Source organism: Gopherus evgoodei, chromosome 8 (genome assembly GCF_007399415.2).
Source record: "Gopherus evgoodei ecotype Sinaloan lineage chromosome 8, rGopEvg1_v1.p, whole genome shotgun sequence".
NCBI lineage: Eukaryota > Metazoa > Chordata > Testudines > Testudinidae > Gopherus > Gopherus evgoodei.
The window spans coordinates 8,981,939-9,006,465 of NC_044329.1; the positions used below are offsets into that span (position 1 = coordinate 8,981,939).

The window sequence follows — 24,527 nt, forward strand, 5'->3', positions numbered from 1 at the left end:
AAGGTTTACCCCGAAATGAGGTTGGAATCTGGTCCACAGGCTGCCATTGTTGCAAGGGAAATATGCAGAGTTCTGAAAAGCAATACCCTGCTGTGGGATGAGCTGATGAATTGGATATTAATGAAGAGTAGAGAAATTCCTTGAACAAGCTCACGCATGCTTCATCTAGAACCTGACATTTTGAGATGCTTATGCAATCTATTCCTCTGGTGACAATCATATATATTCAAGCCTGCTGCTTTATTTCTTTACTGTAATTCCTGTGGAAGTTCTCTGCCACATCCGTATCTATGCCTAGTTAAGACCAAGTGCCACAAGGTTAGTAGATTGATAGGAATCTATTTTACTTGTGTCATAAACAGATAGTTAAGGGTTAATGTCTCTTTTACCTGTAAAGGGTTAACAAGCTCAGTGAACCTGGCTGACACCTGACCAGAGGACCAATCGAGGGACAAGATACTTTCAAATCTTGGTGGAGGGAAGTCTTTGTTTGTGCTTTTTGGGTTGTTCTTTGTTCTCTCTTGGAGTTAAGAGGGGCCAGACATGCAACCAGATTTCTCCAATCTTTCTGAAACAGTCTATCATGTTCCAAATAGTAAGTACTAGATAGAAGGCGGATTAGTCTTTATGTTTGTTTTCTTTATTTGCAAATGTGTATTTTGCTGAAAGGATATTTTACCTCTGTTTGCTGTAACTTGTATCTTAGGCTAGGGTGGAATCCCTCTAGTCTATATAAGCTGAAGACCCTGTAAACATTTTCTATCTTGATTTTACAGAAATGATTTTTATTTTTTCTTTCTTTAATTAAAAGCTTTCTTTTTTCAGAACCTGATTGATTTTTTCCTTGTGTAAAACTCAAGGGGATTGGGTCTGAACTCACCAGGGAGTGGTGGGGGGAAAGAAGCGGGGGAAGGTTAAATCCTCTCTGTTTTAGGATCCAAGGAGTTTGGATCAGTGTATCTCTCAGGGAAAGTCTAGGAGGGGGAAAGGAGGGGGAATGGTTTATTTCTCTCTGTTTTAAGACCCAAGGGATTTGAGTCTTGGGTTCCCCAGGGAAGGTTTTTGGGGGACAGAAAGTGTACCAAAACACTATATTTTTGGTTGGTGGCAGCGTTATCAGGTCTAAGCTAGGAATTAAGCTTAGGAGGGTACATGGCAGGTCCCCACCTTTTGGACGCTAAAATTCAAAGTGGGAATAATACCTTGACAACTTGAGAGAAAAAACCCACCTTCTATTTTCTTTGTGCACATAACCAATTAGCCTAAGAAAATGTTTATGCATAAGGCTCAGTGGCTTATCATTGCTGGGTATATTGAAATTCTAGATACGTCACAGCACATAATTCAGACCCCAGATCTTCCTAATTTCATTGCTTGTTATAAGCAAGGTACCGGGTCAAGGTATTTTGTTTTATTGTCATTGGATAAAATTCAGCAGAATGTGATCGCAGCCCATGGAAAGTGTTTCAGGGTTTTCTGTCCGTCTTTTAGCAAAGCTCACCTCTTGGAACCACAGAAACGTGGTTGTTTTCAAATTGGACTGTTTATAATGTTTTTTCCCAATCACTTGCAGAATAAGTATGTTTACTGCTATAGGTTGTGTATAGAACCTCTGTTCAGGAGCAGTGGGCAAAAAATGATACATTCTGGAGGGCGCTAGATAAACAACATCAATAGCCAAAGTGTTCCTAGATAAATAGGTCCAGGCATCAGGGCGCTGCGAGGTTTTGAGGAGGGTTTAAAAAGGAAAGATTTATGAATTTTGATGGATAGTTTGTCTGAATAGCGGATGGCATGGGAAAAAGCACAAAGGAGCCTGAAGGACAAGTGGACAAGAGAGTGGCATCACTGAGAGAGAGAAGATGGGGAGTTGACAGTTTGATACGTTAGTAGGTTTGATAGACAATATGGGGCTCCCTGGTGAAGAGTCTTAAAGGCAAAGCAACAGAGATTGATGCATTGGAGGAGAAGCCAGTGGAAGGATTCAAAGAGAAGTGATGTCTGCTCTGACCACGTCACCTGGGGTTGGACAGGATGAGCTGAGTCCACATACAAGCCAATCTTCAATAATCCTCTTTTTCCCCCTTTTATTGTCACCAATTCCTACATTATCCACTGTATCTTATTTGCCTTCTTTATACAAATGGGCTCATTGCCTTGTCCAGGATGTCGTCCTACCTAGACACCTTTACATTGGATTAGTTGTCTAAAAAGCATTAATTCTAGGAATGATTTAACAAACAATAAAATCCCTACAATCTGGACTTCAAGTTACATGATCTGTTGAGTTTGGGATTTAGTTTGTTGCCTTTTTCTTTGCTGAATGTCAAGTGATGAATGAAAGGTTGACACTAAATTAGAGGGTAGATTTTCAGAGCTGAGCATTTGAGATGAATAACTTAAAACCTTAACTGAATGCCAGATCTGAGCTGCAGATACTCAGGAGGTCTGAGCAGGCACATGGGCTGCACACGTTCGAGTGCACACTTGATGTGCCATGCATTCCAAAAGAGCGCTGGCAAAAAACAGAAATGGGCCACAAAGAATGTGACGTGGGACAGCAGCTGCTATTGATGGGCCTGGCCACTAATTTTTTTCTGTTGCAGCTTTGAAAATGTGAGGCAAGATCCTGTCCTTGCTAACCTGCCCTGTGGAAACAGCAATAGCAGCTGAGCAGGAGGTCTAGGGCACATTCAGATCATACCCCAGTTAGCCAGTCCTCCAGCTAGCTTGCGGTAGATAGGAGCACTGCCCAGCTATGGTATGAATGTGGCTGCCTCCTGCACCCTTGTAACACAGAGGCACAAGTTTGCAAGACGAGGCAAGATCTGGGCTGTGCTTACTGTTTTTCCAGGTCATCGTGCTCTCCGTGTCATGCATGCCAAAAATTCATAGATTCTTATTCATAGATTCTAGAACTGGAAGGGACCTTGAGAGGTCATCAAGTCCAGTCCCCTACCCTCATGGCAGGACCAAATACTGTCTAGGCCATCCCTGATAGACATTTATCTAACCTACTCTTAAATATCTCTAGAGATGGAAATTCCACAACCTCCCTAGGCAATTTATTCCAGTATTTAACCACCCTGACAGTTAGGAACTTTTTCCTAATGTCCAACCTAAACCTCCCTTGCTGCAGTTTAAGCCCATTGCTTCTTGTTCTATCCTTAGAGGTTAAGGTGAACAAGTTTTCTCCCTCCTCCTGATGACACCCTTTTAGATAACTGAAAACTGCTGTCATGTCCCCTCTCAGTCTTCTCTTTTCCAGACTAAACAAACCCAATTCTTTCAGCCTTCCTTCATGGGTCATGTTCTCAAGACCTTTAATCATTCTTGTTGCTCCTCTCTGGACCCTCTCCAAGTTCTCCACATCTTTCTTGAAATGCAGTGCCCAGAACTGGACACAATATTCCAGTTGAGGCTTAACCAGCACAGAGTAGGGCGGAGGAATGACTTTTCGTGTCTTGCTCACAACACACCTGTTAATGCATCACGTTTGTTTGTTTTTTGCAACAGCATCACACTGTGGATAAATAAAACCACTGTGAAAGGGATAGTGACCAACTGCTTTCTGGGATAATCTACCATGCATTCTGCCTTGTTTGGAGTGGTTTCCAATTTTCTGGCATTTTCACTTGTTCCTGCTTTGTGAACAGTGCACAGGATGGCTCTCTAGTGCAGGGGTCGGCAATGTTTCAGAAGTGGTATACCGGGTCTTAATTTTTTCATTCTAATTTAAGGTTTTGCATCCCAGTAATACATTTATTTTAATATTTTTAGAAGGTCTCTTTCTATAAGTCTATAATATACAACTAAACTATTGTTGTATGTGAAGTAAATAAGTGTTTTAAAATGTTTAAGAAGCTTCGTTTAAAATTAAAATGCAGAGCCCCCCGGACCGGTGGCCAGGCCCGGGCAGTGTGAGTGACACTGAAAATCAGCTTGAGTGCCGCCTGCTGAACACGTGCCATAGGTTGCCTGCCCCTGCTCTAGTGTATCTCTGTGACATTACCTAGGTGTATGGAATATTTTTGGCTGTTCTGTCTGCCTTAGGTACGTCTCTGGCCCCTAGAACTAGAGTTTACGAGCACCTCACAGCCTTTAATGTATTTCTTCTCACAACACGCCAGGGAGGAGGGGCAATGCTATTATCCTCACACAAAGGCACACAAAGAGGAAGTGACTTGCTCAAGGTTGTACCGGAAGCTTGTGGTGGGGCCAAGAACTGAACGTGTGGCTCCCCAGTCTCCATCGGTGCCGTGCTTTTTCTTTTTTTAAGCACTGTATTTTAATTCTCTTGTCTCCTTCATGTAGTTAGAAAGAAGTGAAGCTAGAGTGCCCAATGGCCTCCTTGTAGTGAGATGGGATGCAGCTTGGCCATGACTGGGGGAGGCACTCTACTGCTCAGGGCATGGATGCTGCTGAGCCTCCAGACCAGCTAACCAGGTCCCTTTGGTGCTAGCACGATCTGATGTGCTGGCATCGGCCCTTACCTTGCTTTCAGGGCACGCTAGTGTCAGCATTCTGCCTGGTTCTCGTATGTATGTAGTGAGGGAAAGGTGTTTCCTGCACCCTATTGCTTCCATCTTCTCAGCGCACCCATGGAAGCTCAACCTGGAAGTTAGCCCAGAGTCGTGTTACATTGACCCAGCTATCTTCTCCCTGCATAAATGGTTTATTTAGAGTATTTTGTATTTGCTTAGGAATGAGTAGGCTTTAAATAAATATGCTAATGCGGCCCTTCAAGCCATGACACGAGACAGTGGCTAATTTCAGAGTTAATAGAAATGAGCCCCCCACAGGGCAGAGGGACAGATCACGTGACAATAAAGGGTTTGTATTCTGTGCAGAGTTCAAAGGAGCATGTTTGTGAGAAACTAACTCTGCTTTCATGTATGCAGTCAGCTAACCTGTGTCATCCCCAGAGTTAAGTCATTCCTCAGGGAATCACCATTTTGCGTTGATGATGTTTGTCTAAATTGCTTTGAAATGTTGGACTCTGTACAGTGTAATGCTGTGTACGTTGTTGCTATCTGATACCACGGGGAAGTGTTTGTCTGATTTCATTAACTTGGTTCCTTCTGAAGGAAGCGATTGTCTTTCTCTCTGTGGGTGTGTGGGTGGATTGGATGGTTTGGAGGAATCAAAAGTTCTGTGCTAGTTAAGTGGCTGGATAATAGCCTGCCTTACAAATATAACTCTCTAGTGTATCTGCTTTCAGTACAGAGATTCTGAAACTAAAACACACAGGGCGATATACTCTGATTGGGGACATTTATTGGGGTTTTTCGGTCTTTGAGTAACTATTAAAATCCTATGTGAAGAGAACTAGTGATCTCAGTCACTTCTGGATGGTGATCTAAGCACATCATTTCAATTTCTAGTGGTCACGTTTCCATATCGCAAAAAGACTGTCACAACTGTCATGAAGTGGTAGCCTCAGCAGACATGTCCTAGGCTGAATAACTCTTTCCCTCAAGGCTGCTCCCTGTAGGGAAGGCTTCAGGTTCATTGGCCAGCCATAGGACCAATCCTAAAAGCACCATCAACTCGCAATTGATTGGCACTTCGTAGGATCAGGCCCAATGTGTTGGAGCTTTCACTGCGTCCTTTCCTATACTGTATCCATTCTATGAATCAATATAGTACTGGAGTCTACAGGGAGACCAGTCTAGCCTCCTTTTGGGAGCACTACATTTACATTCAAGAAATTCTCCATAACCGTCACAGAAAGAAACTCGCAGGAATGCATCCCCTCATCAGCTCACTCAATGCAATACCTCAGTTGGACCAGAAAGTGGTTTCTGTTTTTATAACAAGAGCAGCATTCTGATTTTGGGGGTCCTTGCTTACATTTCCTTTTTAGTATCTATCAAGTGCTTGCACTCCCTATTGGTGCATTGTGAAGGCTGTAGATTGGAAAATCGCTGGTGACATTCTACCCTAGGTCCACTTCAGATACTACTTCAGCTGCTGTTCAGCAAGAGACTGAATAACCTTTACCACTTAGCTAAACGATTGCTTCATTGTCATCAATTCCCATAGCCTTGCATTTCCTCAAAGCTATTGTACTTTCACTGAAAATATAGTTCAGCTCATTTACTAATTGGCCAGTAGATCCATTTGGATACTGAAACCCACATGGCACGTTCTTATGTCCATTCACGGTGATCAAGCCCATACTCGGCTACTTAAATTGCAGATGTGGCAGCTACAAAGAGATGCTCACAAGGTTAGTACGGACTCACTGGACCAAGCCCTTTGAGTGGCCTTTCCCGAGTATGGTCCACCCGCACAACAAGAGTGAAGACACAAACTTGATCTCTGTTACTGGTGTCCTTGCTGAAAAGATGCTCCATCACTAGCTGGTCTGCCTATAGCTCTCAGCATTTGGGTTTGGCCCTGGTGTCATTTGAGCGCCTTACTCCACTTTAAGATAGGCCTACTGTAGTGTATAACCAAACCAGGATGCGCAAGGCTTCATACCAGGACCCTATTCCTAAATCCAACTTTAGAATTTGTAAGGCCAAATTCTTCTCTAACCTAACTCCACTGAGTTCAGAAGATTTACACTAAAGTGGAATTAGGCCCCTACTATACAAAATAAAGCTAGATGATAATATATCATATTGGTTAGAGGGAAGGCTTTGGATCTGAGTGTCTTCCAGTTTGCCCCAGATGATCCCCAGTGCTTGTTTTGAGTGCTCAAAGGCCTCTCTGATTAGGTCTCTCTGATTACTACCGACATTTCTTGGTGTACCAAGTGTTTAATTTCAGTATTCCCTAGGATCGCCCTTACTGAGCCTTCGCAGGGGTGTCTCTGACTTTTCATCTTCATTTCCACCAAGCCAGGAATAAACAAACACCTTTCTTTTGCCAGCTCTCTTCACTGCCTCCTTTTTCCACATGGCCTTGATAAAATTGGTGCCAGACCAGTCCTTTTGCCTTTTAGTCTATACCAGCTTCTTAGGATGAATTAGTGTTGCACCCAGAGTCCATGACGTTTTGTGATGCTGACAGATTATGGGCTAAACCAGTGACTCTCAATCTTTCCAGACTATTGTGCAGGAGTCTGATTTTTCTTGTGTACACCCAAGTTTCACCTCACTTGAAAACTACTTGCTTACAAAATCAGACAGAAAGATACAAATGTGTCACAGCACAATATTACTGAAAAACTGCTTACTTTCTCATTTTTTTCACAGAATATAAATATTGTACTTATATTTCAGTGTATAGCATATAGAGCAGTATAAACAAGTCATTGTCGGTATGAAAAGTTAGTTTGTACTGACCTCGCTAGTGCTTTTTATGTAGCCTGTTGTAAAACCTAGGCAAATATCTAGATGAGTTGATGTACCGTATAGAAGATCTCTGCGTACTCCCAGGGTGCACATACCCGTGGTTGAGAACCACTGGTCTAAACACTACTTTTCTCTAATCAGGAGAAGTAAAGTGGAACCCATAATTTTGCTGGTTGTGGATCACATCCTCAGCCAGTGTAAATCCACATTACTCCACTGGAAATCAGTGGAGCAATGCTGATCTAGGCCATCTGAAGACCTAGCCCTGTGTCATTAGTGGCAAAGCATTTTACCAAAGGTTCGGTGTAAGTCACCCTGTTTCGTCTGAGTCATTAGAACTTCTGCTTTTCAGCTTCGAGTTTTGGCCCCTTTGGGGCTTATCTGCACAGGAACGTGGCACTCTTACTCTGAAATAAGAGTGTCCGCACATGGAATTATTCAGGAGAATAACTCCATGCAGAGACACCCCGAGTCCCAAGATTTTATTATTCCATGTTTGTTTATTTTGGTGTGATTGTTAACATAACTGCATCTGTAGCAAGAGTTCTCCATCCTCATTGTATTCTTTGGCTCCTGACTATCTTTAAATTGTTGTCAGTGAATCCATTGGCTTATAAAACAACTCTGTAGACGAAAGTGTCTTATCTTTGCTCAGGAAAGTGATGCCACTGAAATATTAAGAAGGAATCAGAGATTAGTTGTAATTATTCCTTCATTTTTTACCCATAGTGCCCACAGATTGTTCATTTCAATAGTGCAACCATCCCCCCAAATCACTGAAAATACCTTTGTACCCTCCTTCCCTGGTGCTTGTCTATCACTGTATTGCTTTATAATAGAACAGTACATTGGGAAGTTAATCTTTTTTTCCCCCCTTCTGACTGAGCTTTTCTTTCCTGCACTGAAAATACGTAGCCACAAAGATAATGGTTGTGTCATTCCCTTCACAGATTGTCATCCCTTTCTTCAGCCTGTTGATCAAAGACATTTACTTTTTGAATGAAGGATGTGCTAATCGCCTTCCGAATGGGCACGTCAACTTTGAAGTAAGATCTGCAAATGTCTTTATCTACTCCATCCTGATAGCACTATCTGAGACCATTTGCACACTTTTCAGTGCAGTCCTACAAAGACTAGACCCTACAAAAGAGATGACCTTGTGTGACCCTCCTTGAAGGTCAAACCAATCCCAGGATTCCCTTAAAAAGAATTCATATATAGAGAGAAAAACATTCCATTCAGAGTTCAAAAAACCATGGAGTTTCTAATGCCAAATGAGTAGCAGATCCTAACTTGTGTCCTTTGGGTTAACTGGTATAAATACAGTATCAGCGGCATAATTGATTATACAAACAGCCTGGAAGAAAAGGGGAATTTTTCTAAGACAGAGGAGAAGTATATTTACCATATATCCATAGATAAGCAAGGCAGTGTACAGTGCCTGATACTTTTGTGTACAAGTACCATAGCGTTTTCTCATTTTATAGGTTAAGAAAATAGGGAGCTTTGCCAAAGCAGGTTTTAACAGGGTGGCTTGCCCCCTTCAGGAATAGAGGCCTGGGGCCAGACACCCATAGTTATGAAGGAGGCACACCTGGGCAGGGATCAGTGGGTGTTTAAGAGACAGCCAAAGGAAACTGGGGCCAAGAGTGCACAAGAGCTGCTGTGAGCAGGAATCTCCCACAGGACACCCTGGACCAGGGAGCAGGGTTTGGACTTGGAAACCAGAGCCAGAAGGCTGAGAGCCAGGGAGAAGAGACTCCATGGGTATAAGAAGGAGAAGACTCCAGCCAGGTAGGGCCTGGGAGTGGCCTGCCAATGCAGGAGAGGCTCCTGGTTGAGATTGCCAACCCTGTAGGATTGTCTTGGAGTCTCCAGGAATTAAAGATGAATCTTTAATTAAAGATTATATCATGTGATGAAACCTCCAGGAATACATCCAACCAAAATCAGCAACTCTATCCCTGATAGGAAGCCCTAGAAGTAGGAAGAGAAACTTTATTTGTGCCTCTAGCCTGCCTCGTGCATAATAAAAAGCCCAACCCTTACAAGCCAATGAGCTGCAGTAGCCACAGGGAGGGAAAGTCTCTCTCTCTCGTGCGCTTGTTGGCACACACGTATACTCAGCCCCAGCCCCCTAACAATCACCACAGAGGCACACATGCCCAGTCCCTCCCCTGTCTCTGAGGCTGCTCCAGGCACGCTGGAATTGATGTGCTGCCTGGGCTATCGGGGAAGAGGCATGTGTCCCCCGGCAGATTTTTTTGCATTTTTCTGCACCTGTGCGGGGGGGGCGCAGAAAAATGCAGGCCATATGAATTCTGCACCCCCGCATCAGTGCAGAATCCCCTCAGAAGTAAACTTGTGTGTGTGTGGACTTTTGTTGGACTTTAACTTGGGATTTGGAGTTTTATTTTGAGATTATTTTATGTTAATAAGCCCAGTCCCAAGGAGGAGTGGCTTTGCCATAAAAAGCCTGTGTGGAGTGTATTTAAGGAGCCCTTTGAAGAGGGGGAAACTGAGGCAGGGACCTGTACCACAACCTCAGGCCACGAGTGGGTGCTTGGGAGGTGGCATATCCTGTTACAATACTGTCAACCAATTGCAAACGTTATGTAAATATAAGAAGAGAGCTTGAACTATATAAGGCCTCATCTGTAGTCACCATGTTAATCAGGTAAATCACACACATTTGGCCTGGAAATTAAAACTCATGACCTTCTGCTTGGAAGCCTCTACTGATTACACAACAGGAGAATTTGCATTAACCACTATTATACACAGTAGAAAGACGTGTCCTCTCTGTAGACCCAACACCAGATGGTAATAGTCACAAATTGTTAACTTGAGAGCCAAGGTGGGTGAGGTAGTAAGGAATTCCCAGCATCACAACTAAATACAAGGTGGACCAGATTGTTAAGCATAAGTAGTTAGCACATATTGTAAGGAACCATTTACAATAGAATAGCCCTGTAACGCCTCTGCAGTCATAAAACAAGAAGAGGGGGCTAGGTGTAGTAAGGCATAAATCCAATGTCTCTGTTCAGTCCATTTTGCTATGACATAGAGTTCCTTTCCCAGACTTGAAGTGCTCTGTTTGGCTTGAAAGCTTGTCTTCCCCACCAACAGAAGTTGGTCCAGTAAAAGATATCTCACCCACTTTGTCTCTCTATATCATGGGAGCAACACAGCTACAGCTACACTGCATATAAATAGTTGAGTAATTCTGAGTCCATACACTAGAGGGTAGTGTTGCGCTAATATGATAGGATGCTGACTGCAATGTGCATGCATTCCACTTTTTAATATTGTGTTATACACCACCCCTGCTGTATTCTTGAACTTCTGTGAAAATGCAGAGACGAAGCAGCTTCTGTACAATTGCCCTTGTATAAATAAGAAAATTTGCTCCATCAACTCTCATGCTTTCTGAATCTCATCTGAAAACATCTTTCTTTTTTTTTTTTGCTTGCTTCTCTAAGTTTCTGCCTCCCTGAGAGGCATTGTGGCAGAAGGCTTTCACCATACAGTGAGCCAGGCCTGTTGCTTGTGAGTGTCAAGTGGTGCTTAAGGTGTTGTACGTTAGAGCCTGACTGTAAGAGGGCATCTCTCTTCGCTACAAGCTAGTGATGTGATCCCCTGCTCGCAAACACATACTCACAGTAGCTTGTGAGGGCTAGCACAAGTATAGAGAGTAGCGTAGCCATGGTAGTGTGGCTAAGCTGTGCTGAGTACCTACCCATTGTTTTCAGAAGTGTTTGTCCTTGGCACAGCTGGGTCACACCACTCCTGCCACTGCCCATGCCTTCGCAGCTGCACTAGCTCTCCTCGAGCGTCTGTGAGGATGTGAATGCAAGCAGGGGGGTTACACTCCTAGCTTGCAGTGTAGACATAGCTTAACTCAGAACACTGTAGGCATCCTTGTGCCTTGGTAGGTGTAAGGATTGGGAAGGGGGCATGTGCTAGTCTAGGAGGTCTAATTTACATCATCTCACGCACGCCACTTTTGATACAATGCATTTGTCATGTCTGTCATATATTGCATGAAGCCTTATAGGATATATTCCTGTAACACATTTTGTACAAAGCTGTATTCTAAACTTGGGACGCATCCCAGAATGGCACTGAGTTTTATGCCATCCGTTCTGGAACAAACCCTATGCATGGAAACGGTAAACTGTTTATTTCTACTTGAGAGTAGAGCAGGATTTCATGTGACGATGGAACGTAGGATACCCCAACCCTGCTTTTTCCCCTTTCAGCACAGTATGGAACCCAAGGGGAAGTTTTATTGAGAAAATGCTCCCTTCTGAATTTCATAGGGTTCCTTTACAAATGCATATCCGTGCAGCTTGCATTAGGAAATCTGCAGCCTCTGCCCAGATGTGATCCTTTCGGTGATATGATGTTCTTGTACTAAATGGACTTTATAATATTTGCAGAAATTCCTAGAACTGGCTAAACAAGTAGGCGAGTTCATAACATGGAAGCAAGTGGAATGCCCATTTGAACAAGACCATAACATCATCCACTACTTGCATACAGCTCCCATCTTTACTGAGGATGGTAAGAAATCCCTAAATATTTTTTAACCATTCAAAATAATATAAATGTGACTGTCTCTCCATCACCACTGATAAAACCCTTATCTGTGCTCTGATGATCTCTCGCTTTGACCACTAAAGCTGCTCCTCTCTAGGCTTTCTGCCTCTTAACTTGCTCATCACCACTCTATCCAGCGTGCTACTGCAAAAATGACCTTCTGGTCCATTAATTCATTGTTGTGCCACTTTTCCACCATGTCTCCACCAGGCATCCTGTAGTAGGTCACCACAATGGTACTGTCTCTAACCAAGGAATGAGGCTGTGCAACCACATCAGGGACGATCATGAATGTCAGTCACTCTCTAGCCAAAAGCAGTTCTGGGACTGAGGTCAGGGCTACCTTTCCCTACCAATCAACAATTTCAGTTCTCCAATCAGTTCTCCAGAGCCCCAGGCTGTGGGAGTCCAACTCACGGCCCTCACTCCAATGAGGAAACACCTTTATTTTATTTATTTTTTTAAGTATTTTAAGACAAATCTTCCATAGTAATTACTTTAAAATATGATCCGATTCCTGTTCCGAAACTAATCCCTGTCCCATCTCTCTTCCCCATCTCCTCTCTTACCCTCTCCAATTTGGGATCTAGTGTATCACACTGCTTCATTTCATATGGGATTATTTCAGTCACATCCTGTTACATCATGGCAGACATATCAAGTGACAGCAGCTACATTCCCATAAGCTAGGCTGCAGTTGGGTTTATTTTTCCTTTTGATTTTATAGGCATTTTTCTACAGTCATCCAAGTTAATCACACCAGACAGTTGTTACTTCATAGGCCACATCAGAAGTCAAAATACAGCTAGGAAAATTAAGCTCCAATCCCATGAGGAATGACTGCCAAAAAGGAATAATTAAAGTGATTAAAGCAATATGTATGGAAAGAGGAGGGAATGGGGGCTTCAGGTGGTGCTTAGGGTACTATGTGTAGGGAAGTGGGGGTTGTAGATATCTCAAAAGGGCTGTTTTCAGGCTGCATGGTGACCTCAACTCCCTAATTGCTTGCAGACCCTCTCCCGCACATAAAGGGCCATATTCATGCCGGCGTCATGAGATGCCCACAGTAGAAGCCAGGCTACAGCTGGCCTCCCCTACTGCCAAAGATAAAATGCAGTGCAGAAAGACCCGCCGTGAGTAAAAGAGAGAGAGCGCTGACCGGTCAAATAAAACAAATAAGCTCTCTGTGCAACAATACAGAGTAACAGTGGGCTAACTCTTGAATATTAAAACGTTACTGAATTATATCACAGAATAAAATACAAAGGTGACTGTGGCAGTACAGAATAAGCATAACTAAATGGTGTAATGCGAAAGTGTCCATGAATACACATTATGACCTACTGATAAAAGTCCATAAAGCAAGCTAGATGGTAATGCACTAGCAGCTCCCGCAGATGGACTCTTGAATGCGTACGCTTATTTTTGCACTATAAAATGCATCCTGTAGTTCAAGGTTCTTCAAAAAAGATCTATTAACTTAGATCAGTTTATACAATTATACATGTCATGAGGGTGTCCTTTCTGCATGGTGTTTTCTCAGTCTGGATGCTGGACTTTCATTCTTACCTAGTGTGCTATTTGTTTAACATGCCTTGTCTCTTAAGGAATTTGAAGAGGTTGCAGATGAAAATGAGGGGTGAGGGGGGATTAAATTCAGTGTTAAATTATGTGAACTTAATGTAGAAGACTGGGGATTTGTCTCTTCAGCTGTGAATCCTTGATTTTTTTACTTTTTGATAACACATTGGGGGCAGGTTTTCAAAGGCACAAATGGGATTTTGGCACCCCAGGCTTTCAGTGAGAGTTAGGCACTTAACCGCCCTTGGATTTTTAAAAGCATTCTGTTTGTGTGAGACAGTAGTGACAACAGATGAGGAAGATAATATGTACCAGCAAAACTCACAGAGAATGACTGTAGTTTGAGGAAGCAAAGGGATTTGGGGTTCCTGATGATATTTGACTAACTTTTTTTTTATTAGGTTTGTATTTGGCTTCCTATGAAAGTGAAAGTCCGGAGAACCAAATTGAAAAAGAGAGATGGAAATCCTTGAGGTAAGAGTTCAGTTAAGTTTAATTCTTGACTATCAATGTAGTGCATGTATTGTAGTTATGGTTTTATAAACTGAAGTTTGAAAATTTCTTAATAGAACTGGCATCAAATATGTCTTGTTGATTGTGCTGAAGGTGTTCTCAGTTTAAGGCTCTAGTCTGCAAAGCTGTAACTGGACTGATAAAATAATAGTCCTAATATAAATTATACATTGTAAATAAAAAGTGCCCAGTTCTTATTTATGCTGCTCTGACTCTGTAAAGGTGCCTGGGAGTGGATGTAAAACCCTGCCAGAGTGTCATGTATATCCACTTTAAGGCTCCTTTATACTGCCGGACCAATGTAAACAGGCTTTAGTGTAAATGAAAATAAAGCCTCACTAATAATCCTGAATGAGCCAAAACCAAAAAGCACTGATTATGCATGCTGCTTTGTTTCATCTTCATCATTGTAATGTTTCAAATTTGCAGGTCTACTATTTTAGGAAAGACTTGAAGACTCAGATTATTGCAGTACTACAAGAGAAAAAATCAGCAAAAATATTTTGCACTACTGATTCCAAAGATGCCTATTTGGGATTTAGTTTTTCTTCTTCTTCCTTTTTATTTTTGGACTGCTTAATGTGATGAACTGGCTTCATCCATTGAAATTAACAGAATTGACTTACCATAGGCACAATTATGCTTTTCTAATTACTCAAGAGAGGATGGACAACAGATTATTTGTGGCCATACCAAAACTATGTCAGTATCACTGTAACCTTGTCTCAGATGGAAACAAAACAAGAGCAAGGAGAGTCATGGTGCTGCAGCAGAGAATGGTCTTCACTGGAAAACTAAAGACGCAGTGTGCACATTTCAGAAGCAGGTGCTTCAAACAGCAGCTCGCTAAATCCGTTGACTATTGTAAAATCAAATTCTGTCAAATGCAGCAGCAATCTGGTTAATTGCTAAGGAAGGAAAGAAGGATTTTATTTTACATCAGCAGCCTCCTGCCTTGTTGAACAATGCACTGACTTCAGCAGAGATAAGCTGCCTGTGGATAAAAACTTGTGTAAACCACATCAGCACGAAAAGTCATGCAAACCCCATGAATTTTTACATAGAATGATTTGAACTGTGAACAATGGTTTTTTCTTCTTTCTCCAATTGTTCTTGCCTTTCTTACTGTGAATCTTGGCAGACTTCTCTGGGATGTGAGCTGAAGATGAGACAAAATACAGATGTTCTGCTTTCACTGAAAGCTGTGGGAAGCAAATGGCTCCGAGTCCTACTTACCGCTATTTGAAGTATGTAATCTATTCCCTAATTCTGTTGGTGCTGAGAGAGGTGTTTTTAAGGCGCCTTACGTTATTGACAAGTGATAGAAGGTGATTGTGTGAGGAAACTCATTGGGTTTGTTTTGTCTCCTCACTTCAGCGTTGGTTCTAGTGCAACACGATATTGGGACACGGGGCGTGGGGTGGGGGAGGAAGAGCAGCCTAGATTTGTGGACTCAAAAGTGCATTTGAGAGATGGAGTTTTCACTCTATGTACCAATGCATTACAGCAGTGGTTCTCAAACTAGGGCCGCCGCTTGTTCAGGGAAAGTCCCTGGCGGGCTGGGCCAGTTTGTTTACCTGCCGCATCTGCAGGTTCTGCCGATCGCAGCTCCCACTGGCCACAGTTCACCATTCCAGGCCAATGGGTGCTGCAGGAAGGGCAGCCAGCACGTCCCTTGGCCCGCACCACTTCCCGCAGCCCTCATTGGCCTGGAGCGGCAAACCGTGGTTAGTGGGAGCAATGATCGGCCGAACCTGCAGATGCGGCAGGTAAACAAACCAGCCCAGCCCACCAGGGCTTTCCCTGAACAAGCGGCGGCCCTAGTTTGAGAACAACTGCACTCGAGTAAAGACTTAGCAACATCCCATTTTTATTCTGACTTTTTATGTGCTGAACCGTGCTCCCCACTTTCCTTTCATGGAGATGATGTGCTGTTTGGAGTGGGGACCACATCTACCTTTGTGTTTGCAGAAATCAGGGTGCTACTGTAATATAAACATGAAATGACTAAAAATGAAGTGAGCTTATACTGGGTGCAAAACAGAACTCCAAAACTAGTTTGCTTTACTCTAGAAGACTTTACCTATTTCACTCCCATGAGCAGACCCCTGGTACTGTTTGTGAGCATGAGGACATAAAAATATGCAGGGATCAGGTTTGAAAAAAGAACCATACAAAAGCATAGCAGAAATAAAAAATGCCACATGATACTGAACTCCTCCTTTAATTACAGGCTCAGTGTTGGCATTTTAGCTGTCCCAGTCTCTTTTTTCTGACCAACAGAAAGAGCTAGGTTCTACATTGAAGTCAATGGTAACTTTTCCTCAGTAAAGAGTGAAGAATCATGTGCATAACTTACCAGAATTGCTGCTGGGTTTAAAAAACAAACAAACAAACCAAGGCTCATTAGAAATTTGGCTTTGTCTGTGTCTGTGTCTGGCTTTAGCCAGAAAGTTGTAGCCATTGCTTCACACTGCAGTCCTCCCCATAGTAACCTGTACCTGAGTGTGTTGCTGCAAGGTGCTCCCTCATTGGGCTACATCTGGTATAGGGTGCAACTTCATGTTTCAATTGTTATCCATAGGGTATATACTGCACTTATTCCCATAATGCTACACTGGCTTCTGGGGTGCAATTCAGGGTGTTGATTTTGATTTATCAAAGGCCTGTAGGGTATTAGTCATGGCCAACTGAGAGACCACCGCTCTCCCTATGCTCTGTCATGAGGTTTGACGTTGGCTGGGCTGCTTTTCTAATAGTTCCTGGATCTGAATACTGTGACAAAGTTCCTCCTCTACTTTGGTGGGTCCTGCGCTTATTTGACAGATTTGCTCACGTCAGTGATCTTCCCCACAGTCTGGGTCAACTTCTCCTGTGTCTGATCAGGAGTTGGGAGGTTTGGGGGGAACCCGGCCCACCCTTTACTCTGGGTTCCAGCCCAGGGCTCTGTGGATTGCAGCTGTCTATAGTGCCTCCTGTAACAGCTGCATGAGAGCTACAACTCCCTAAGCTACTTCCCCATGGCCTCCTCCAAACACCTTCTTTATCCTCACCATAGGACCTTCCTCCTGGTGTCTGATAACGCTTGTACTCCTTAGTCCTCCAGCAGCACAGCCTCTCACTCTCAGCTCCTTGCACCTCTTGCTCCCAGCTCCTCACAGGCACTTCCTCTCCTCTGGCCCCCTCCTTCCTGATTGGAGTGAGCTCCTTTTTAAACCCAGGTGCCCTGATTAGCCTGCCTTGATTGGCTGCAGGTGCTCTAATCAGCCTGGCTGCCTTAATTGGTTCTAGCAGGTTCCTGATTACTCTAGTGCAGCCCCTGCTCTTGTCACTCAGGGAACAGAAAACTACTCACCCAGTGACCAGTATATTTGCTCTCTACCAGACTCCTGTACCACACTGGCCTGGGTCTGTCGCAATACGTATGGGCTAGATGCAAGACATTTTCAGTGGAGGGACCAAGGTTCTCCCTTTCCTTTTTGTCTGTCAGAGATTGAGTTTGCTGTAGCGTTCCTCTGTTTACTCAAGCTTTTGCCCAAAGTGGCTAACTGCAGGAAGGATGCAGAATCATTTCAGCCTGGGAACCAGTGTTGTTTTGATGCTGTTAATAGGTTTTTTGTATGGGAGTGTAAAAGTTGTCAGAGAAGTGTATTTTACAAACCAAAATTTAGAAATTACATCTACTGAAATGGAATCATTTCCAAAAATGATGACATTAGAAACCTGTTAAATTCCAACCAAATCCATGGCAATGTTCATAGACATATTAATAACAATTCTAAGGCTTATGTGTACTCTCTGAATGGTCATTTTCCTTACTGTATATATCTTTATAACAGGCATATTATGACTTCATTGTGCTAATGGTCTCCTTTTATTGTCTGGAACTGCAGCATCATTGGATCTGCTTTTTAAAGTGGAAATTATTATTTGTTCTTTAACAGTCAGAAGGAGGCTAGGATAGCTGAAACAATGAGGAGGGTTTTTTTGTGGATACAGACTAACACAGCTACCCCTCTGATACTAGGATAGCTGAGATTCTAGCCTTCCAAAGATATGAACTAAAACATTATTTTTCTAATAATAATAATTAATAATACTTTTCACTGCTACGACACATTCTAAGAACTCAAAGAACTTTCCTAAATCTATTGAATTAACCTTCAGGAGATCCTTGTGGGGATCAATAGTTTGGTCAAAACTTGCAAGCATGGTGATTAAAGTTAGGCACCTAAGGGTCAGATCTACAAAGGTATTTATGCACCTAAAGATGCAGTTGAACGGCTAGTGGTATTTTCAAAAGAACTGAGCTGCCTAAATCCCATTTAAATTAATTGGAGTTAGTCCCCAGGTGCTTTTGAAAATCCCGTTAGGTACCTATTTGTATCTTTAGGCATCTAAATACCTTCAAAAATCTGGCCCCTAAATGCAGGTGCAGGTGCCCGTTTAAGTGGTCTGTTTTGCAGAGATGCTGAGCGTCCAGAGCTCCCATTGACTTCAGTGAACATTGAGGACAAGCCATGCTTCACATGAGGCACAGAGCACTTCATAAAAGTTGTCCCTCAAGGTTGGAGGCTGAGAGAGGCTGACTGCTTCCTGCTTGGTCACTTCAGTGGGAGATGAAGGCACTCATCAGCCTGTAGGCTTTAAAAATCCTGCCCTGCCCTCATTGACATGAATGGCAAAACTCCCACAGGATTCAGCAGGAGAAGGCCCTAAATTTGTCAATCACATCTGTGATTTATGCATGGCTTAACCAAGGAATAAATTCCAATAATAGACGAGAGCATTATGGCCTTGCTTCATTCACCGGTTTAACAAGTAAGGGGACAATAGCAAGAGAAGGTTCCATTAACAGTTTGAGGGTGGAAGTCTCCCTAAAGTTTTCTAATAATTTTATATCAGCAATAAAATAATAAAAAAATAAACAATCGTTTCCCATTACTGACAGGTGAAGAACTCTTCAGAACTAGAAGAAAATGAGCTAGTAACAGCAGGCACTGATGTGTTATAAAACATAGAGATTTCTAGACTAATTCACTTATAGTCACTCTCATGGCTTTCTAATTCCATTATTTTCAATGTATTTGCATTTGGGAAAACTCCTTATGCAGATTCTACACTGAAGAATAAAGCCAGACTAGTTCTGTACTTCAGTAGCATTACTTGTAGTGTAGAAAACGCCTAACCTAGTAAAATGTGGAAATATTAAACATTAGTATAACTTCTCTGCTGTGACTGCAGTAGTCTAAAAAAGTAAACAAACAACAATAGTTCATATGGGTCTCTCTAGCAGGGCTGCCTGGGGGCGGGGGAAAGGGGGGCAATTTGCCCCAGGCCCCACAGGGGCCCCCACGAGAGTTTTTCAGAGTCCCTGGAGCAAGGTCCTTCACTCGCTCCAGGGGCCTCGGAAAACTCTCGCTGGGCCCAGGCCCCCGGAGCATCTTCCGCAGCAATTCGGCAGCGGAGGGTCCTTCCGCTCTGGGACCCACCACCAAAGTGCCAGGTCTTCGACGGCAATTCGGTGCCGGGAGCCCCCCACCGCCGAAGACACCAGGCCTCCTGAATCCTCTGGGTGGCCCTGCTCTCTAGGACAATTATAGTGGTACCAGAAGTCATATTTTTACTTCCTAAGGTCTCAGGCCTGCAACTTTGCGGCCTTACGTACAGCCCAGGAAAAACAAATGGGCCTACTGAGAGACTTCTGCTTGTGTCAAAGTCAATGTGATAAGAATGCTGAGCACCTTGCAAAAGACGCTTAGCATGTCACAAAATCATGCCCTAAATTCCAAACCAGCTTGAATCATGTTACCTAGCTAAAAATGGACAGTTGGTTCAGGGTGGCACTAAAGATGCACTTCAAATTGAGAAGCAATTTAAAATGCAGAAATTTTGTTTATCAAGTTGAAAATATCTGCTGATAAGATAATCACACACTTAAAATCAGTCCAATCCCTTGCGGATCCCTTGGTACCTTGACCGTGTTTTTATTGTAAATATATTGTGTGCTTTTTGAAAACATGGGCACTGTTTTGCTCATGACTGTAAACCATTTGGAATGGAGCTCAGCTTATTGAATATCTAGGTTACATGTCAGCAGTGATTGTGATATTATTGCTGTTCATATCACTGTAAAAGAAGTACAAAGTTAATGCAATCTAGCCTTAGAATTACTTTGTTTGAAATTCATGTAGGGTCTGATCCAAAGCACAGTGACGTGCCAATGGCAAAATTCCTATTCATATCAACAGACTTTGGATCAGACCTACAATTACGTGACATTTTGCTGTTGAAAATCATTGATAGTGGTGAATGTTTGTAGCTATTGGCCCTCATCTTGGGCCCAGATGCTGCCCTCGGATACACAGGTGTATTTACCAGAGGTCAAAATTTGGCCTTCACATGAACTTTCATTGACTTCATTGGAGTTACAGCAGCTTAGACTAGGGCTGAAATTGGCTTGAGTTCATTTATACACCTGAGATCAGACTTTGGCCTTTGTGCTTTAAAAACTTCTTTCTCTATTCAAACTGGCAGAAGCTATCAATACTGTCTAAGGAGTATCTTTAATTGGAAGACAAAAACCCTTTGATTTTGAATCTGATTGTTTTCTCATGACCGGTTTAGGAAATAAGAAGGAAAAAGGTAAAAGACAATTGGTTAGTGCTCATCAGTTTAAAAGCTCTACCTGTCTTTGTGCTTTTTATAGTTCTTTTTAATTCTGCCTTTGGTTGTGGACATGCAGCTTCCATTGGCATCAGATGATGCTTCCCACATGCATCCAAAGGCTGAATTTGGTCCTGAGCATTTTGGGGTTTGAAAGCAAAATGCTTCAGAGATCTGTTTCCTAAAATAAAGAGGCAATTAAAGCCCAATACTCATGAGCAACCGCGAACCTACAGTCACAGCTCTGCACACTGATCTTCATAACTTGGAGTCTTGTCATCCCTTCCTCCTTCTATGAGCACTGGGGCCCCAGATCATGGGTCTGGGAAGAAGGGTGAGGAAAGACTGCATGCTTGCTCCCCTGCAATAGTACCAGTTCAAGCCCCTCCATGTGTGTACAAGGACTGGGCTTCCCAGGTCAGGTAGAGATGGGCTAGAAGTAACCCAGTGTGCAGGAGCAACCCCTCTCTTTGTCAATAACCTACTTTAACCATGTGAGGATTCTCTGCTGAGTGGAATTCCCTACTCCCTCGGTGCTAAGGGCCATGGCTGGCAAAGAAGCATGGAATCATGACCAGGGATCCTAGAAATCCGTTTGCCCCAGAAAAACACAGAATTTGCATTTTTATAGAGAATCATTAGTTTTTACATTTTGTGGAAAATATATATATGTTAACTATTAATGACATTTTACTGAAAGTACCACTGTCACTTATTGAATGTGCATAGCCTCCCCCCCCATTTTGCTTGATTTTTGAATGCACCTTAAATTTAAATACAGTAGAATCCCATTTATCTGAACCTTCATTATCCAGCTCTCTGTGTTAGGTGAACCGCCAGCCACCCAGGGCTGACAGCAGCAGGGCTCAGGTGGTTAGCCCTGGGCAGCTGGTGGTTCAGTTAACATAGAAAGCCGGATAATGGAGGCTGGGATAAAGGTGGGGTCTACTATATTTCAATAAAACATTGTGTTCAACTGATGTGTATATATTGTCACTAGGGAAACTCAAGTGCAGCGTGTCATTTTAATGGGAATACGGATTTTTATGTTATTTTTTATTGGAGAATTTGGGGTTGGGAGGTTATCATGAAAAACCAGGATCCTGGGTCATGACCAGGAAGCAGTGCAGACCCAATAGGTCTCCATGTAGCTGAATCTGGTTTCTCTAGGTTTCCTGAAATCCATTTGTTTCTTGGGACATACCTCAGTTTAGGGGATGACCTTCCTGGCAGTTTTGTATGGAGGCAGATCACATTTCCTCCCCCGATAGAATAATTCTGAGGAAACTGTGAACTAGGAAGTTGTAGAGGGGATTTTAATCTATGGAGGAGAATTTTGTGCTTGTCTAAGAGACAGATTTTTAGTCCAAGTTTCTGTGATTTCTTCTAAACAGCAAGCCCAAACAACTACTTTAAAAATCGAGAAATGCCTTGATGGTGTCATATTGCCAACTTTCATACTTCATTGTGTTGCTGCAGAATGGAAATGTCAACCCTAGCTAATGGGTTATATAAATCTGAGCATACACAGCTCCCATTAATGTCAGTGGCAGCTAGGCACATGCAGAGAGACGAGTGTGCAGCAAAATGTGAAAGCTGTACCAAGCCTTTTGTGTCAGACTTCGGTATTTTGTGATGAAATTATATCACCTTAAGTGATATTCCAGTATTTCTAGTTCTTTCCCTTACTGGCGTTAGCATCATTGTACAGAGCCAATCCACGAGCTGAGCAAAAGGAGCAGTAATCAAGTTATCCTTTTTTATGGCGATGTTCTTGCAGGCTGATATTCAATTGTGCATTTATTTATTTCACTGTTGTGTGAAAAACAAAGCACTCATCCAGCTACTAATTCTTTTTTTTTTTAAATGTGTCTTCCTCCAGCATCTTTATGTGCATTTCAAAATGTCAGAGATGGACTGAATACACTTAAGAGTGTGAGTCTGCACTGCATTGCACCTTGTTTTGTTGTTTACACTTGTGCAACAGGGATATCAGAGGCTACCAGATCAGATGGGGAATGATCTGCATGCACTGTGTGCAGAGGTGAAAATGACTATCCAGGGTCACCAGAGAGACAGGCTGTAGGCCTACAGGTACTGAAAAGAGCTGATAAATTATTTGCTCCTCCTCTGTTGTTCTTTTAGTTAATTTAATTCAATAACTACTATTTAAGAATAGCTACAGCAAAGAAGGTGGATTTTGCAGTAGAAGTGAGTCTGCCAAGTGGCTCTCACTCTGGTTCTTAGCAGTTACTTTCTTGTAAGTTTCCAACAGATAGTGGGTGAAATTCTCCCAGGCATCCTCAGCACGAGGGCTAGAATGGGATTCAAATGGTGCATAAGCCTTGGGCTGGTCCTCCGCACCAGGATAGATTTCATCCAACATGAGGATACACCGAAAGCCATCATACAACTAGGTTATGGAGCTATTGAAACTGGGCAAACTAGAGAGCACAGGGCATTAGGCCTTGGAATCTATGAATCTATTTCACCATTTTCTAGGCAGCTGAAGTAGGACAAATATAACCGAACTTTCAAGTACCTCACCTCCCCAGGACCAGAGAGAATTGGTATTCAGGTATGAGACAAATACTTGAGTGTTACTCACTGTGCAAACTGTCCTTTAACAATCATCCTCAACGACTTGACTGATAGTATCTCGGGAGTATTAGCCTCCAATAAAACACAGATATTTTGGGAACAGGACCTTTTAGATTCAATGTGAAGCAATGATAGGGTGACCATATTTCCCAAAGGGAAAACGGGACACTGCGTGGGGCTAGCCCAAGCCCACCCTGCACCCTCCTCCTACACAGAGCTGGCCCGAGCTGCTCGCCCAAACACTGACCTCCTCCCTGCACAGGGCTGGGGTCACTGCTTATCCAAGCCCTGCCTGCCCCTCCCTCTCCTCCCCTCTCTCCCTGCAAGGCTGGGGCTAGCGTTACCGCTCACCTGAGTCATGCCTGCCACCCCACAAGACTGAGGCTGGCATCGCTGGTCGCTCAAGCCCTGCCTGCTGCCCGCCGGAGCCCTGCCTTTCCCCCACACAGGGCTGTTTGCTCTTGCCAACTTGATCAGTTGGCAAGAGCAAACAGGACAAATGCCCACTTTTGTCAAAAAATGTCAGGACGGCTGGAACCCAGAACTTAAAAAAGGGACTGTCCTGGCCAAAAGGGGATGTACAGTCACCCTAAGCTATAGGCCAGACCAATTAAAAACTGCTGGGACTTTTCTTGTTGTCTGGCTGCTCCTCTCAATCATGAATTCTGTTTGAGTCAGTCTTACTCCCATCTGTGCTCCCCTTCTGCCATTGTGGACAGACTCAGATTGTTGCCCTGCAAATTGAAAAAATCTGAGTGAGCCTGGAAAGTTGCTAATTTCCTCCTGGATGCCTTTGCCTCTGTTGAGGAGGGCTTATGACTAACAAGCAGCTCTTCCAAAACTTCAGTAAACGTTTCGTATCCTCCTCTGGCATATGCAGGCTCTGTAATCATACCCTAGTGCCCTCAGCCCAAAAGACCAGGGGTAGGTCTCCCTTCAGAGCATCGCCTGCTATATCAAACAGCCAGCATAGGCTACTGTTGCAGCAGCAGGAAATCTTCCTACTTCTGTAAAGTTCCCAGGTCTTGCTGAAGTGGGGAAGACTCTGGATTCACAAGCTCAAACATCCTGTAAGTCAATATTTGAACTAGCCAACCTCCCTTCAAGGCACTGGGAGCTGCCGTTCTAAACCCAGTTCACTACAGAAAGTACTGGCGCACTGGTACTTTCCAGACAGCTATAACCCTATCAGCTAGCTGTATCTGACCAATACTATGTCAATCCTATAATGAGCACCTTTTAATGTTCCTGTCTTCCTGG

At 43.2% G+C, this 24,527-nt stretch overlaps 1 protein-coding gene across 1 annotated transcript in view; it reads left to right on the forward strand.

Annotated features, from left to right (window-relative positions):
- Window positions 1-15,442, forward strand: part of RASGEF1C (RasGEF domain family member 1C) — a 49,349-nt gene extending 33,907 nt beyond the window's left edge. The window contains exons 10-13 of the mRNA XM_030573955.1: window positions 8,255-8,350; window positions 11,747-11,870; window positions 13,889-13,961; window positions 14,430-15,442. Of these exons, the coding sequence (XP_030429815.1) occupies window positions 8,255-8,350; window positions 11,747-11,870; window positions 13,889-13,961; window positions 14,430-14,454 (318 nt within the window). The 3' untranslated portion in view covers window positions 14,455-15,442. The remainder of the gene's footprint in view (window positions 1-8,254; window positions 8,351-11,746; window positions 11,871-13,888; window positions 13,962-14,429) is intronic.
- Window positions 15,443-24,527: the final 9,085 nt, after the last annotated feature.